This window comes from Perca flavescens, chromosome 4, assembly GCF_004354835.1.
Source record: "Perca flavescens isolate YP-PL-M2 chromosome 4, PFLA_1.0, whole genome shotgun sequence".
NCBI lineage: Eukaryota > Metazoa > Chordata > Actinopteri > Perciformes > Percidae > Perca > Perca flavescens.
The window spans coordinates 24,071,265-24,088,472 of NC_041334.1; the positions used below are offsets into that span (position 1 = coordinate 24,071,265).

At 41.3% G+C, this 17,208-nt stretch overlaps 1 protein-coding gene across 1 annotated transcript in view; it reads left to right on the forward strand.

Annotated features, from left to right (window-relative positions):
- Positions 1-17,208, forward strand: part of bsnb (bassoon (presynaptic cytomatrix protein) b) — a 63,670-nt gene that overhangs the window by 22,813 nt on the left and 23,649 nt on the right. The window contains exon 3 of the mRNA XM_028575047.1: positions 55-873. Coding sequence (XP_028430848.1) covers positions 55-873 — 819 coding nt within the window. The remainder of the gene's footprint in view (positions 1-54; positions 874-17,208) is intronic.

Below are 17,208 nucleotides of genomic sequence, written 5' to 3' on the forward strand. Positions count from 1 at the left end.
CTAGATGCTCTAGCTTGTCGTCATTGTTTCCTTTTTTCTTTTTTTCTTTCACAGGTTCAGGAGTGGCTGTGTCTGAACTGTCAGATGCAGAGAGCGTTGGGGATGGACATGACCACACCACGCTCCAAGAGTCAGCAACAGATACACTCTCCTTCTCATGCAGCCAAACCAGAACCTAAACCTGATGCTTCGACTCAGCCTGCACCCCAGACACAGCCCCCTCCTCAGACGCAGCCTCCAGCTCAGGCCCATCCTCCAGCTCAGGCCCAGCCTCCAGCTCAGGCCCAGCCTCCAGCACAGGCCCATCCTGCGCCTGGCACTACCAAACAGACTGGTCCAGCTGGCCCAGGTCAGCAACAAATAAAGCTCCCTCCAGGGGCAGTCGCTCTCCCCGGCATGGCAAAGGCCCCGTCTCAGCCGGATCTGTCCCGCAACTCTCCCGCCCACCAACCACATCAACCCCGCCAGGACCAGACTCGCAGTGCAGGGAGCTCCCCTTCACGGCAGCCCCCACCTCCAGAGCAAACTTTTGGGAAGTTGTTTGGCTTTGGTGCTTCTCTTCTTAACCAAGCCAGTACTCTTATATCTGAGACTACTCAACCCCAACAACAGCCCCCCAAAACGGCCCCCAAACCAGGAGGACCTCCTGGTCCTGGGCCTGGGGTGAGTAAACCCTCAGGACAAGCCCCTGCTCAGCAGCAACAACAGCACGCTCCGCCAGACTCCTCTAAACCCAAAGCTTGTTGTCCTCTCTGCAAGACAAACCTCAACATCGGCAACGTAGCAGAACAACCCAACTACAACACCTGCACACAGTGCCATCACCAAGTGTGCAACATGTGTGGATTCAATCCCACTCCACACCTAGTCGAGGTAAGACTGATTTGATCTGTTTGGCTTTCAGCTGTGTGTAACTTAGTGTCTGCAGACCATGGATTTGCTAAATGTAATGATTTATTGACATGTTTTTGTGAAAAATGCTGTGTCATAGTGCAGTTGAATGGGTTGTGTTGTTATCCATTTGTGGCCGCCTGGTCTTGGAGTGAATAGCTACAATTTACAAAGGGTTCTTGTGCGCATCTATCAAGTATTTGGCTTCAGGTGCTGTCAATTGTCTCTGTTAGCTCTGTCTCTGAGGTTCTTTATGATCCCCCTTTTGTATGTCTGTGCTGGTTCCTATTGTCTATTACTATTTTTTAGAATGGTCCATTGTTATTTACTCTCATTCTTTAACAGAGGGATCAACAAAGTATTTCAAAAAATTTCATGCAAAGAAGGGTTGATTTTGGGATTTTCAAGCTGCAGGTTCTGTATGCAGCTTGTACACACAGTGCTTTATGTAAGCCAGCTTCCTCTCTTTTCTCCTGCCTTTCTCTCTCTCTGTGTTTCTCAGTCAGGACCTGCTCTGTTCTGCTCTGTCAGGGCCTTTCATGTAGTTACCAGAGTGAAGTCCAGGCTGTGACTCACCTCATCAGTGTGCACTCTACCCCGGAGCTGCACAGAAATATATGACCCATCTACAGAAAACGGAGCATTATCAAGTTCAATTTAATGGATAATCTCAGTTTTGATTAATCACATCTCGGGGTCAGCTGAGGGTATATTCCTACCTGAAGTACCCCCTGGTCTTCTGTCATGGTAGGAATCCAGTTGGTAAGAGCAGAGACTTGTAGACTTCCAGAGCCAGGCAATAACAGAGTTTAATTATGCAAATCAAGTCCAATTGAATGATAGCAATAATAACAGGCTTTCGGCAGAACGCTGGCTTTTTATGGGCGAGCCTTGTCTTCCCAGGCATCTGGTTGTCACAGGCACTAGCACAGGCCATTCATAGATCGCTATGGAAACAGAGAGATAATTTGTTTGTCAGGCGTCCCTTTCATGCTTGGCTGCTAAGATGCTGAGAGTCTACAAAAACTTACAGACTGCTGTTGCTCTGTGTTCATGAGAGACTCTGTTATTACTTATGTGTGTTTTTGTTGGTGCTCAGCTGGCTGCAGCCTCAATCCAGCATAAGGTGCATTCTTTCCAAACCTGTAAACCGTTTTAGTTGTCATTCAATTCCATGTGAGCTGGCAGGTTGGTCACTGCAGAGTGGGTGAGAACCATTTGGACATGGTGTGAGGCTTTGTACTTTGAATCTAGTTTTCTCAGCTTGATTTCCACAGCCTGTTTGCCACATTCTTCCTCCTCGTCCTCTCCTAATCTCTCCAAACTTTTCTGTTTCTCAGTTTCTCAGCTTTTTCTGTCTTTTCTTGCCTGTTGCAGGCATACTTTTTAATCTGTGCTCAGTGGCTGAACAACTGGGTAGTGACAACAGTTTACCAATTACAGTACTAGAAATGTATGTAAGGGAAAGGCTAGCGATATTCAATATTTTTTGTTATTATCACAGGGTTTCCATGGGGTCCGTGTTCTAGGTCTTAAGTCATTTTAAACAGGTCTATGTCCATGCAACGCTACCTCTAATGCTCCGGTTTTTTTTTTTATTCCATGATGGTGTTGTAGTTCTTTCTTGTACTAGTCCAAATATAATTTTGCTGTATTAAGACTACACATGAGACCAACATGCAACTTATTTTGCAGCCAATCAGCTTTTGTGTTATTGGCGCGAGTCTCTTTCGGATTGTACCACAGACATAAAACTGATTTTATTCTTCAGCTTTGGGGAAGTGCAAGTAACTGAAAAAAACTGAATTTAGGGCTTAGTTGATGTTGTGATAAAGGTATTAAATTTAATTAATAATGGTCTAAAATAGGTCTTAAAAAGTCTAGTAAATTTGACTTGGGGAAACCTGCAAAAACTTTGTATCAACAAATATCATGAAAAGACCAAAACTAATAGTCTGTCTTCTCCGTTTTGTACTTTTAAATATGTGGCATTAGTTAAGTACACAAGTTTCTTAACAAATGTTATTTTAACCCAAACCACAATTTTTTCTGAAATCTAACCAAGTAGTTTTGTTGCCTAAACAGGTTCCGCACTGACAAAATAATACTAGTAAATACTGCACTGTGGAAAAGGTAAAAAACACAAAAACAAACAATAAAAAAAAAAAAAGTGAAAACAAATCTCTACAAATTGACCTAAATTAATTCTAATTAAACTCTGAAATACTGCGTATTAAGCACCTTTACCATGTCACACCTAAAGCATGACTTGTAATAGACGTCCTGTAATGACATTTTCTGTAACAGTTCTTAGTGAGGATTTTTAAAAACGCTTGTGGAAATCAGAAAAATTTTAATATTCATAAAAATACATGTTCTGTCACCCCATGAATGACACACTGTGTAATTCATTCAGAGCAAATTAGGCTGAGATGTATCATATAAACATTTTTTTGCCCCTTTTTAATCTGTGACGAGACGATGGATGCCAGCGTCTGTGCGAGAACAAGTGGAAGAACAGAGGAGGAAAGAAAGGAAAGAGGTGATAGATTGAGAAGGAGGAGGAGGAAGAGGAGGAGGAGGAGGAGGAGGAGGAGGAGGAGGAGGAGGAGGAGGAGGAGGAGGAAGAGAGCGAGAATCAGAGATAATGAGTGAGAGGAAGTGGTTGTTGCTTTGCATAATATTTCACATCAATTAGTGCTGAAAGTCATGTGTGGCTCTGAGTAAATAAGATGTCCTTGTTTTGGGACTGTTTCCTCCCCCATTATGCTTCTCAAGGAGATTAAAACCAACCTTGTGTCATTGCTGTCTCCCCAGAGTATGGTTGCAAATAGAACATGAAATGTTTTCACTGGAGTGTCTGCTGCTCAATCTGATTTACAGTACGCTGCATGTCAATCCTCATCCCTGAATCGCTCGTCTCTCCTTCCACTAGCACAGGCCACTCCAGCCCACAGAGGCATATACAGCCAGGCCTTAGCTTTTACTTAACAGTAAATAAAGTTGGAGGTGTGTTTCATACATACATTATGTTTCAATTCCCAGCAGTGCCACTATGAAATTATTTTTCCCATATGCCTAACATTTCGTTCCCACGGTTGGGCAGGTGTACTGATCTGACTCAGTGTGTCTATTATTATGATATAGAATTGTGGCCTCTGTTTATAGCGCGACAGAGGCCCTGAGTGGATCGCTACTTAAAGGACTGAATTTTTCACAGAACTGTAGAAAATGTCTAGAGAAACAGAAAACATAGTTCATTAATAATTCAGTGAGGGAGAACATAATAAATAGTTCATGCAGTGTGGAGCAGGGAGAGTGCTGTGTTTGATTCCTCATGTCACATAAGGGCAGTGTCAGAAATGCAAACTTGCAGGTGCATGTTAGTTTTACTGCAGGCGTTTGTTTGTATGCTGCTGAATATCAGGAGCAGGCTGTCTGGTTGGTGTTAGAATCCAATATGATTTATTAGATAATCAAATGATGTACTTAAACTCGCAAAAAGTCTACTTACCCTTTCAGAACATATATTTGGTCCCTCATATCAAACATTACATATTAACTCTGCTGGCAACTCAGAGCAGTTTTATTCCAACATTTACACTTGCGTCTTCAGTCTAAATACACTATTGAACTTCTAGCTTCTTCTGTCTATCCTGTCTCTCATCCTTGGTCACAAGGATTTGGTCTGCCAGAAACAAGTTCTTTAAGTAACGTGTTTGCAAGCAAAATATTTATCTACAAATGACTAATTATTTTACGTTGTATCTGCTACTTACCTGCTCATTATGTCACCTTTACCAGCATGCATTTATTGTATGTGAGGTAGCCATAGTCATGACACACATGGGCACTCTTACATTCTCATTCTGTAATTTTCTTAATTGTGACAAAGCAATTACATTCAGAGACTGCAAAGAGAGACCTTAACAGTCTGTAACACCGTCCGCTGTAACTATATATTGGCTCAGTTTTATGTGCCTAGTACACAGGATGCTGTAAACTGTGTTTAGCACATGATCTAATGTTGATAATGAGAAATAGCAGAGATATTGTGTAGCACACAACTTACCCTTTTAAAACTATGTGTACTTTTTTAAACATTTCTTTGCACAAATTGAGCATAATGTTGATTAATTTGAAGAATTGCTCATATCCAGTAGCTACTGAGAGCTATACACAGATTAAATCCATGTCTTGAATTAATGATAGAAATTCTATTTTTCCATTCAGGACTATAATTTGCTTGAGACTGCAGTGCCCCTGAAGACACACTTGGTGTACAGTGAACTTATGTAAAACATGTATTTTTTTGCAAATGTGTCAAAGCTCTCACACAGAGCCACAGTATAGATGAACTTGTCATTTCCATTCTCAAACATGCTGGAAGGGTTTTCTGAAGGTTGGCACCAGCCTTTGTCTCCCTCAGGAGTCCCATCCAAAGCCAGATGGCTGCCGGCATCATACATCCAAGCCTGCCATGCTCAGCCTGGCTGCTCCCAAAGTGATGATTGTACACCATCACAGATTCAAACACCCACCCGGCCTCAATCAGGCTTTTAATACTTTCATATTCTTTGTGCTGCATGCACTATACAGTATGTGCTTGTAGAGAGCCAGAGCACATAAATTACTTGTACAATAATTCAGATTCACACGCCGACATGTATCATGCCGCACATGCCAGAATGCATGTATTCACGCCCACTGAAACTCAATACTGGGAACTAACACATTACACACAGTGGGTCTTGAGTAATATTATAACAAAGAATGCAATATTTGTCAGTTCACTGGGAAACAATAATTGTGAATACAGACACTAAAATGGTTTTATTTGTAGTTCAAAGACTACCAAGAACAACAGCCTTATATTAGATAAATAACTGATAACAACTGCGTTTGTAAATAAAATAATATGATTACCCATAACTACATATTATTGTGATTTTAGTTATTTTAACGATTCATATATTGAATTATGCCACTGACTCCTATTTTAAAATGCTAATGGTACCATCTTGTACTGTGCTCTGCAACCACCCACATACACACACGCATACAATATGGACCCCCACACAAATCATTGTACTGTACGTCACCCTCCTATTCTCTTATTTCAAATGTATTAAATGGAGGATCTGTGTGATCCTGACTCACCTCACTGTAAAACTGCCAGTATGCCAAAAGCAGAAATATTTCATTGCTGGTTTGTACCTTATTTTATTTCAACTCTTTCTCAAATGTTTTGTCCCACTCTTACATAATACAGATTTATGTACTTGGCACAGGTAAAAATGTGGTTGTCTGGTTCTCTTGTCTCTCTTGTTTCAGTTGTAGTCTGGATGTTTCTTTATGGAATCAGATTTGTGACAAAATAATCAAACAAAACTTCTTAAATGCCAAACAAAAAGAAGAATTTGAGAGAAAAAAAGTACTCAAAGTAAAACTTCTAACTTGTAAACAAATTATTTGTGTAATCGTGTAAACTAGAGCTCTTCAACAGGGGTTCCGTGACCCCTTGGGGGTCCTCAGGGTTACTGCAGGGGGGCTGCCAAATAATCTTTAAAGCCTCTGAACACCCAAACAGGTGTTTTCAGTTATCTGGCTGATTAGACTCTTTTAAGGTTTTCAAATTCTTTCTACCAATAAGGATGACAAAGGTGTCATTTGTCCCACCTAAACAGGTGCAACAACACTAACAGTGGACTCAAGGAAGACTTTTTTGCTTCAGTGAGTTTTATTCTCTTTAGTATTTATTTCTGTTTGATATTTCCCAAGTTTTGATTATATTAACACAAATTTGATTCAATAGACCAACACATGCTGTCCTCTTCCTCAGTTTGCATTGCTCTACCTCGTGCCTACATGCCCAGTTGGAGACTGCTTGCTGTTGACACATTGATTGAACTGGCAATTACTTCTGGTTGAATCGCTTGCAGTTGACATTGCAACACGGGTACTCACTCTTGATTCAGTCGACGCTCTGTTGATTTAGCAGCAACAGCAGCGTGAGCATTTTAAAACCCCTGCACATAATAAGACAAAGTATTTATAAGAGGTGATACAGACACACACAAAAACAGAGACAGGGAGATGTGTGTGTGTGTGTGTGTGTGTGTGTGTGTGTGTGTGTGTGTGTGTGTGTGGGGGGGGTCTTGTATAAGGAGCTAATAGTTGAGTTTGTAATCCGTGTTGAGGCAGTGTAGTGATCCCCTTGAGTACAATGCTTAACCCCAACACACCATTGTAAAGATCCACCCACACAAATAAGTGCCATCTGAGAATAGTAAGCCTTGTTGGATGATTAAACTGAGACATTGCCATTTTGACTTTGTCTGATAAATTAGCGTTACAGAGACTGAAATGGTGAAACAAAGGTTTTACACCTAAATCCTGTATTTCTAAAGAGGCGGTACATGTTTGACAAATTTCAGTGTGTGACTGTGCTGCGGTAGACGAGAAGACAAGAAGATGATGTGATGCACAGCAATGACTGCTTACTGTTGAGATTATGTGGCACCCAGCACAGATGGCTCGCTGGTTTGGAAGCTTAAATGCCACTCACTCTCATCTCTGGGACCTTTGTGTTTGGCAACAGGCTCTTGGCTCAGTCTGAGCTAGAGTCGCATACACTTTGTTTAAACTTCTGTATATCACAGACATGCTGAAGGATCCAGAACAATGCTCTCACAACTGCTTGTACATTAAAGTTTCATTATTTGTGTACTGTATTTCCTGATTCTAAACCTGAGACTGACAGGAAATCTAGGAAAATCTACAATGACAAGCACCTTTTGACACTGGGATTGCATTGCATGTGCCTTATTCTGCTAATCTTCTATGCACCACGAGTGTTCATTTTTCATGAGATGTCTTTGAGGTCAACCCCGACCTGTTCCAAGCCCAGCCTCCACCGGCAGCAATATCAGCTCTTATGATGAATGACTATCTAGGAGCACAGTGACCAAATTGAACTCAAATGCCCTTCCTCTCCTACCTTGTGCATGAATGTGCTTTGAAGCCTACAAGGGACCTCAGCATTGGCTTAATCACCTCTTCAGAACTCATCATCTTCAACGCCTGGTGGCTATGCTAACAAGCTTTAGCGATGCTCCAGGGGCCCCTGGCAGTGCTGTGTCTATCCTTGTTGTCAGAGCCACAGAGGTGGGCCGGAGCAGTCCTTCTACCCCTGCTACTGGGCCCTCCTGTCTCAACACATCACTTCACCCGCTTCATCGGTGCTTCCTCTCTTCCCCGCAGCACCTCAGGCATGCAACTACTCCCTAATGCTGGCATTAGGAAAGAAGGAGGGGGTTAGCTGAGTGTGCGCTATGCTTAGAGGCAAATACTAAAAGGCTGGTGAGATTATGGAATGGAGACGTGTAGTTGTATATCAGGGGAAAGAAAAAACACAGACAGACGGAGGGAGAGCTATAATGAAAGGGAGCAGGAGATTGAGAGACAAAATGAAAGAGATAAAGCTCACTGATCACTCAGATATTACATTTAACCCATTGCTAATCTTCTCAGTGCTGCAGCTGTCGGACAGCAGTGGAGATGACCAGATCAGTTGTGAGGGTCTAGGCTGCTGCTCTGAGCAGGGGCCTGACAACAATATTAACAATGGCAAAAACAGCATTAAGATCGTTACACTCAGCAGAGAGAAGTTCCTCCTACTGCCTCCATTAGTGAAGGCACTGGGGCTCCACTGCCAGTGCAGTCTACTGATGGGGGCGTTACACAACAACTAACGGAAGGGTAATGGTTCTTAAAGGTCCAATATGTAATATATTTACTGTAATAAATCCAAAAATGACCCCAATGCGTCATCAGATATTAAGGAAACATGCTAAGTTGAAATATTAGGTTTTCTGACAACAATGCTAATGCCAGTATTTTCTCCTTTTGAAATTTCCGTCGCATGACGGAATGTCTGTTTGTGTTTGGGCCTGTGTGTTGGCCAGATATACCTGTAAAAACGTAAACCCAGCGCGCTACAGCTGTAACGTTACTACAGCCATGAAAGCAACAAACACAGAAACGGGATCAACGGAGATAGATTCTACCCAACCTAAAAAAAAAACGGCATGTTTCAAACAGTTGAGTGACCACAGACGTAACAAACCCCGGGCAAATATTGGAGATATACTTGAAAAATGGAGACAGCTTAGAGCCCAAAAGGACGCCGAGTTGGCTAATTTCCTCCTGAACAGGTAAGCATTAGCTTCAGGCTAATTTATCACGGCTACAAGGGACGGGCATTTTATGTCATTTCAACATTTGTGTACTCACATTGAATTATATAGCTAGAGTACCCGATTCGGTTACTCACGAAAACATTTGAGACACAGATAGTGAAGTGATCCCAACTGGTCCAGGCTAATGCTAACCCTGCTAACTGCTGACGTTACCAGAGGACCAGGCAAGCGGGCCATGGCTGTTTTCAATGTGTAGCTTGTTCAGTGGCCGTAGCCGACAATGGTGAATTATTTTAAGCCAAGAGAGGGGGGCTGTAAATCGGAAAGAGAGGGCCGTGAGTTTACACTAGTGTGTTTAGCGATTGTTGCCGTAATTCTAAGCCAATAAAGTGTGTTCAGTCGGGTGGAGAGGATGGGAGGGTAGTGTTATTTTTAGCAGTTCATACCCTAATTCTAAGCCGAGAAAGTGTGTCTGTCCGTCGGGTGGAGAGGACGGCGAGGTTGTGGTGTTCTTGGCGGTTCCTACCGTAATTCTAAGCCGAAAAAGTGTGTCTTTAAGTTGGGTACAGAGCTCCGCGTGAGCATGGGATTTTATGACCGTCAATATAGCCAGCATCTAACGTTAGCTACTCGGCTGTGCTGTGAAGTAATGTCTGGCTATGTGAGACAAGCGACTAGTAACATTGTTGTGGATGCTGCGGTCTCAGCCTGGCAACCTCCTTGAACTTGAACTCTGGGGAGGAGGGGGCAGGGGAGACGACTCTCTCCAGTATTTTGAATTTGTACTGCAGTAACTATTTTAAACACTAGCTGTCAGTATTACATATTGCACCTTTAATGGGTTCACTTGGTCACTGTCGTTTTCTTATAAATACCTCACTTCACCAACCAACACATACAGGGTTATTTTGTGTAAAATAGTTTTTTTTTACTGCAAAACTGGATTAGGGATCCCTCTGCTTTAAACCAGTTAATGTGCAATAAGATGCAGTAAAGATGTCTGATCAATCCACTGCACTTAATGCACCTTGAACTTTGCTGTCTCTCCTGAGAGCCACTCACAACTCACCACACAGTGTGCCACCTTTTTTATCTTTCCACTAACTACTAAACGACACCAGTAGCCTACAAAGAAGTGAAATGAGATTAATTTGCCATGGACATGTCATCTTCTTAAATGGTTTAAGTAGTCCCCATACAATACATTTATTAGTTAATGTATTCCTGTATTATCAGTAGTAAGCCATTTGTTAGACAAGTTGCTAGCTTGAGACATCAATGAATGATTTTCAGACAAAGTATGAGACAAACCTAAAGTGACAACCAGTTTATCCTTAAATTAATTATTTCTTCAGGAAATTTTGTTTTTGCAGTTTCTGCACTTTAAAGGCCCTGATGACCTATTTATATCAATCAGCGTCTTACTATGTGCAATGAGGATCTACATGATCACAGGTTGTTATGCCAAAGTTACAATAGTTTTTTTTTTTTTCTGTGCTCTTCTCCATGATTTGAAAGTGGGCAGGACTGAGTTAGAAAACTATGATGTCACACATTCCTAAACACCAATTAGGATTTAGCTGTGGCTTTGATTGCCTTGCATTTAATTTTAGGGGCTTTTAAAAATACTTGTCAATATCCTTTTAATCTAGGTCATACATCTGTGTCTCATTAGGTATATGTTTTAGTGTGTATCTTTGTTTCATAAGTGTTCATAAAGACTTGCCTTTACCATTTTCTTTCCATAAGTTAAATTGCTACATAGGTTTTACATGAATTCTTACTGGGTTCTTGTGTAGGACCAGTCCTGTGACTGCTGTCATCTTTAATTGACATTTCGTATAGTGGATTATGTCACTCCATTTTAGGAATTCACTACTTACTTCTCCCATACAGTATGCACAAGTTCCACGCTCACTCAAAGGATGCTGATGCCCATGCTGCCCTACAGAATTGCTAAGTTAAAACATATATGTGCATCTGTAATGCACAACCTGTCTGAAAGACTAGTGTAGCATTAGTAGACGTATATTTTTGCTGGACTCATTCCAGTAAAGTTATCACCTGACTAGACGCTGGTGATAGGTTACAGCTATCTAAAAGATAAATGTGGGATACACAAATTGTATTTGCTTGGCTGATAGCTGTAGATTTGCCTGGCATGAATATAAGAATCTCATCTAAAATGAAACAGGGCCGAGGAGACAGCCTGATTAACTTGTCCTGGGGACAGACATATGCGATAAGACACATGACTTGTTTGGGCTCGGCTGCCAACCACAGTGTGAAATAGGTTTGTTTGGCTGCAGCTTGATTAACATTTTGGAAACTAGATGTATGTTTAGAAGTTTGACTGTTGTTTTTGCCACTGACTTTATTCTGCTTTTGCCTCTGAGTTTTGCAAAATGCACATCTGAATGTTGAATCTTCCTGTGTGTCCACAGGAGTGAGCAAATCACCCATGGCATCACCCATCCACTGTATGGATGGGAAATAGGTAGGTAGGTAGAAAGGTAAAACGAAGACACATCACTAACTTCTTATTGTACTAACTGCATTAGACAGTTTGACCACAGAGAGAGGTGCATTCACTGAACTAGGCTGAGCTGCATTCTGCCGCTATAGGTGTTTTTTAAGCAAGATTGAAGAGGGATCAACACTGCAATTCATCTTGTATATTCTCAGAGCAAATTAGCAGAGCTTTGCTAAAAGGCTTTCCGAAAACCAAAAAACAAAATAAGGAAATAGTCAAATACCATCCTTTGCCTTCAGAACAGCTTCGTCCTTTGAATGCTGTCTTACAAGTCCTAAAGTGTGTGAAGTGGGATATTGGATTGTTCTTGTCCTCTAGGAAAGATTTTACTTCTTTGAGGGATGAAGGAGGTGGATCCACAGAATCTCTCTTAAAGATTCAGCTATATTTAGAAATGGTGGAGGCAATGGATTAGGGTTATTATATTCCATGTTTAATAGCTTAGGGCCTCATATATGATGGTGATTTGGCAATAGTCATTTTTATGGATTTAAACAACTCTTGGGTTGTTTTAAGGTGTCATTCAGGTTGTTGTCGGAAATCGCATGCTATGCACTACATCCTCAATATGTTTACTATTGTTCAGCATATTTTTGTGTGAAGAAACAGTAGTATGTATCTTTTTTGGACGCACTGAGCTGTAATAAACACATCATAACCTCCTTTCTGGCTGGAAATGCATTCAAACGTGGTTAACCTATTCAACCTCAGCTCTACCGGCATCGCCAGATTATGCTTAAGTGCGCAACGATTTTATATTAATGAGCGTCCGTTACATTCAAGCCATTGCCAAATGAGTTGATACAAAGCTAGTTAAGCCTATCAGCTTCACAAAACTATCTCTGTATTTCTCTATATGGTTATGTTTACAAAATAGTGTGGTCCGGGGACTTTCGCGCGCAGAAGCTTGAGTGATGCGTTTTATGTCACAGCTGAGAAAGACAACAGCAGCGTTCAGCTTTGGAGACATTACCTCTTCTGAAGAGTCTATCATGTTTTTTTAATCCCCCGTGTTAGCAACTGCATGGTCTACACATGATTTACAAAAACATGACGTATAATTATTGTGTGCTCTCTAGCGCCACATAGTGGACAGAGGAAGTGTTACTAAATTTGCAATACGTCATTTCCAGTACCATGCACTCCACCCAGGAAATAATGTCTAACTCGTGCACGCAGTGTCAGATGGTTATGAAATCCACAGCTGCATCAACTGGTGTCCGGCAAGTACCCCCGACATGCTGGGAGGGCCTGTGTATCGCTGCTTGCAGCTTTAATCGCATTTCTGTTTAGTTTAGATTTTCATATGTCATAGTCATATGTCTTGCTGTTATGCTGTAGTAGTATAGTGTTGTTATTGCTGCTAAAACACTCTTGATAAAAAAGGTTAAATAAAAAAATTTCAATTGTACATATTCTGTATGATTCTTGCAGGTTTTTTTCCTATGGAGATGGCTGCTGATACTGTAACACACTGTGTTTTAAAGGTATCCTGTAGCTTCCTTTAAATGCACACCTGCCCAGATATAGCAGAAAGGGTAGAAAGCAGAAAACATCATCCACCAGTCTGTCTGTGTCAGACTCACTTCAAAAAGAAGATGTGTCTTTAAAAACAGGCTTTCAGACAAAATGATCTTGTGGGATCATTTGGATGTCTTGGTGCTTTTCACAGTGTCTTATTTATGAATTGAGAGCCCCCTACAGAGGCAGGACAGTCTCACCGATGTGATCGGCCCCTGTGTGCCTGGGCACCTGTTGCCCCCCCCCGTTGAAACAAATACAAACAGACAGAATAAGTAAATAAAGAGCAGAAAACATGACCTGACAGCAAAGACACACATCCTTAATGGCAGATGACACACTGTTGTCCTGCAGCAACACAGTTTGCTGGAGAAATAAGTTCTTTCACATGTAGACCTAGCCCAGAAATCTAGACGCACCCTAGTGGCAGCAAATTTATTTTGCAGCCAGGGGGGTCTAGGCACTCTCCGTTGGCTTGGGAGCTGGAAAAACCAAATTCTGGTCAAGCGAATCACATCGTGTATAGAGTCGGTGGGCGGGGCTTATGGCTGCTGCTGCTGGGAACAGCGGTCTTCTGGAAGACTTGGAGTTAAGCTTTTCTTTGAGAAAAGAACAAAGAATGGCACAGAAGTCATTCATAAAAAAGGAAGATGTGTTCGGAGTTTTGCTGACCGGATACAGAAAAAGTTTAATCTATCAACTAGCTTTGCTATCCTTCTTTGTTGCTCTGCCTGGTTGTAGCGCTATCCTATTGCGTGCAGAGGGAATTTGAAAGACAACCATTTATCCCGCCCCTCAGATTGAGCCCTGTCAATGGTGAGTTCCCAGACCAGACAACATCTTGATGTGGGTCTGGCTTGTCAGGCTAATGTAGACCGCCACTGTTTTGGCTTTGACATACATTTTGGTAATATGCTTGTGTGTGCACATTAGTCGCGTAATAATCAAGTAAGGGGATAGGGTTAGCTTTAAAGCTCTGCTTGTCTAATCATTTTCCTATGCAAAAAATGACATTAATTAGTTTATCCATGTCTCTCTTTTTACAGCATCACACTACAGATTAATTTTGTTCGGCTTGTCAGTTGGTCAATCGATCTACCACTTTTGTCCAGACTGATATCTCAACAACTATTTGATGGATTGCCATGATATTTTGTACAGACATTTACGGTTCCCAGAGGATGGAGTGTAATGATTTTGGTGATCCCTCAACTTTTCATCAGCCATCAAGTCAAATTTTCAATTTGTCCAGTTCTTAGCTAATGACATTCCAGTCAGCTGAGCTGTACTTTGTGTTTAGTGTTAATTAGAAAATGTTGGCCATGCTATATGCTAAAAGAAGATGGTGAACATAGTAAACATTATACATGCTAAAAATAAGCATGGTAAAATTGTAATTGTGAGTATGTCAGCATGCTGACATTAGGATTTCCCTCAAAGCACCACTTTGCCAAAGGACAGTGTGAGGCTGTAGACTATTTTGAATGTTATTCCAATGTGTAAGACATTTAACCTTTTTCAGATTAGTTTTTTTTTAAATATAAAATGTGCAAAGAGATAGATTAAAGCAGGACACAGTCAGGGGCAGTTCCGCTTGATTCAAGGTGAGATTCTTCATGCTTTGAATGTGACCTTGCTCAGACAGATTTTATATTATTCTAATAAAAATAATCTGCAGCAAATAAGTACATGCAGGTTAGCCTATTGAACATGCCACCTACCTCTCTGAGGTAGAAGAAGGAGTAGGACAGTGTAGTATGGAGATGCTCTGAATATGGACTGGTAAAACACATTGACAATATGTTGTATATATTTATTTTGAATGCACTGTGTGGAACTTTATATGTGTGACTGTGCCTGTTGAGTCCTGCTTGCTCAGTGGATGATCCTTCATTTCCTCTCTAATCCAGAGGCCTGGCCACATGTCCCCATTGAAGGAGTCCCGGGGGATTAACCTATATACCTGCTGACTCTTACTGACCTGTCACAGCCGTGGTGTGGTGTGGCACAGCCTGGCACACTGCTGTGACATGTGTTCACTCACGCTTTGCACTGCGCACTTGGTAGTTTTAAACCACTGTTCATTCAGACTGTGCATAATAGAAATGGATACGGTGGTTTAAAAGCTCTGATAGGGCTTTAATAGAGTAACCTGCTCTGCTGATCTTTGATTCTGCAACTAGATTGACTACAGTGAGTATGGTTATTTGAAGTGAATTTTATTTTGATTGAATGTAACATTTGACTGCTACTGTTGCATTTTCATTTACATTTGTTGATGTCCGTACTTAACATGCAGTGTGTTTAGGTGTTCCTATGCTCCATTACTGGTAATAAATGTGTGTGTGTCTTTGGATCTGGGCAACAAACTGCGTGACATATATCCCCATTCACCTGAAACTCACCCCATTCACACCTGCTTGGCAGCGCGCCCCTGCGCACGTGGTAGTTAATAATTCACACTGACCCTCTGCTCCCCTGACCTTCACTTGTTACAAGTTAATTATGACCTCCTCTGTTGTATGCCTCATTAGTCTCTGTGAGACACAGAACTTGAATTGTTATCATGATGATAGTTGTTACATAGTTGTCATCTTTAAGGCCGGCGCTTTTGTTGTGCACTGTCAAAACAAGATTACATTAAGGTTATGACGTGGCTGTTTTGATGGTTAAAAAAAATGGATGCTACTGTTGAATTATTTTGGGATAATTTATGATAGAAGGAGTGTTGAAAACGTTTGACATTCAGAAGTAAAACTTTGGTGAAGACGATTACACATGATGCATGACAAATGTTTTATATTGCCATGCATTGCTACCATGCTTCCATTTGCTCTTTTTCCTTACAGAAAGTTTTATAGCTCTCTTTCTAACATTGCCTTAGTTTTCTTTTACATTTGTGATCTCTATTGTGGCATGAAAACGACATAGTGGGAATTGATCTTTATATCCTTCCTGGTAATGAGCACCTAAAATGTTATATCTCTGTGAGGTTTGTGACTGCGTTTAATGATAACTGACATTTCTTGCTCACAGCTTGTGGTCTGATTTCTGGCAGAGACACCATGCAGGGGCAGACTCTTGCTGTGAGATGACTGACAGTGAGAGGTGAAATTACTGAGGTTGTGCATGCTACACACAGTCTGCTCGCACATGTGTTCGTACACTTTGCTGATCAGCATACCGAAATATGTGTGTATGTTTATATGTCAGAGGTGGGTCAGGGTGGTGTGACTGTCACCACCAATAGTGCATGGAATAAGAGCTAAGATGTTATTAAAAAGGTTGGTGGTAAATATGCAGCCCATTCAAGTGCAATATTTAGCAGGATGCTTGAATCAGACTCTGTAAGTGCCCTGTTTGTTTTTCTGTTCTGCGCGTTCATGTTGTGTGGGTGTGTATGCTCCCACGGGGCTCCATATCTCTCTATGAAATGTTGCTCTCTCTGGCTCCCTCCATGGGTAAGAAGTATTAAAGCTCTCCATCATATTCTTGCCTCACCAGCAGTTAGACTCTGTAGGTCTGTTATCTGTGCACATTTCTGGCAAGCGTTACTTTTGTGCATTTTGGCCTTTATATCATGGTTACAACTAAACAAAGAGACATTCTGGGATTTATGACCAGGATTGTGAGTTGAGCTGTTGAACAATGTGACCTTCAATTTTAGCCGTTTGGAGAAAAGGCCAGGTATTTTAAGGCAGATCACAGAGTCCACTTGGGGCATTCTTAGTAGTTTTTTCTCCCTGAAGAAAAAGCTTTTCAGTTGTCACCTCTTGTCATATAGACAAACTCCCGCTATCAAAAGAGAGACTGCATAGCTGCATTTCAGCTAGAAAGTGGAATCACTGGTCCACTGGGATGGAGTATGCAAAATAAAGCAATCACTACTTCAGTATTACTTAAAAGAAAGCAATCAGGACAAATGAGGTACATAAAAACAAACATTTAATTACCTGAAACAATACATGCACGATGTACTGTCTCAAATTGTTGTTTTTCAAAATTGATTTACCAAGAGGCAGTTCTAACATGTTGTCGCAACAAATACATGACATTTCTCTA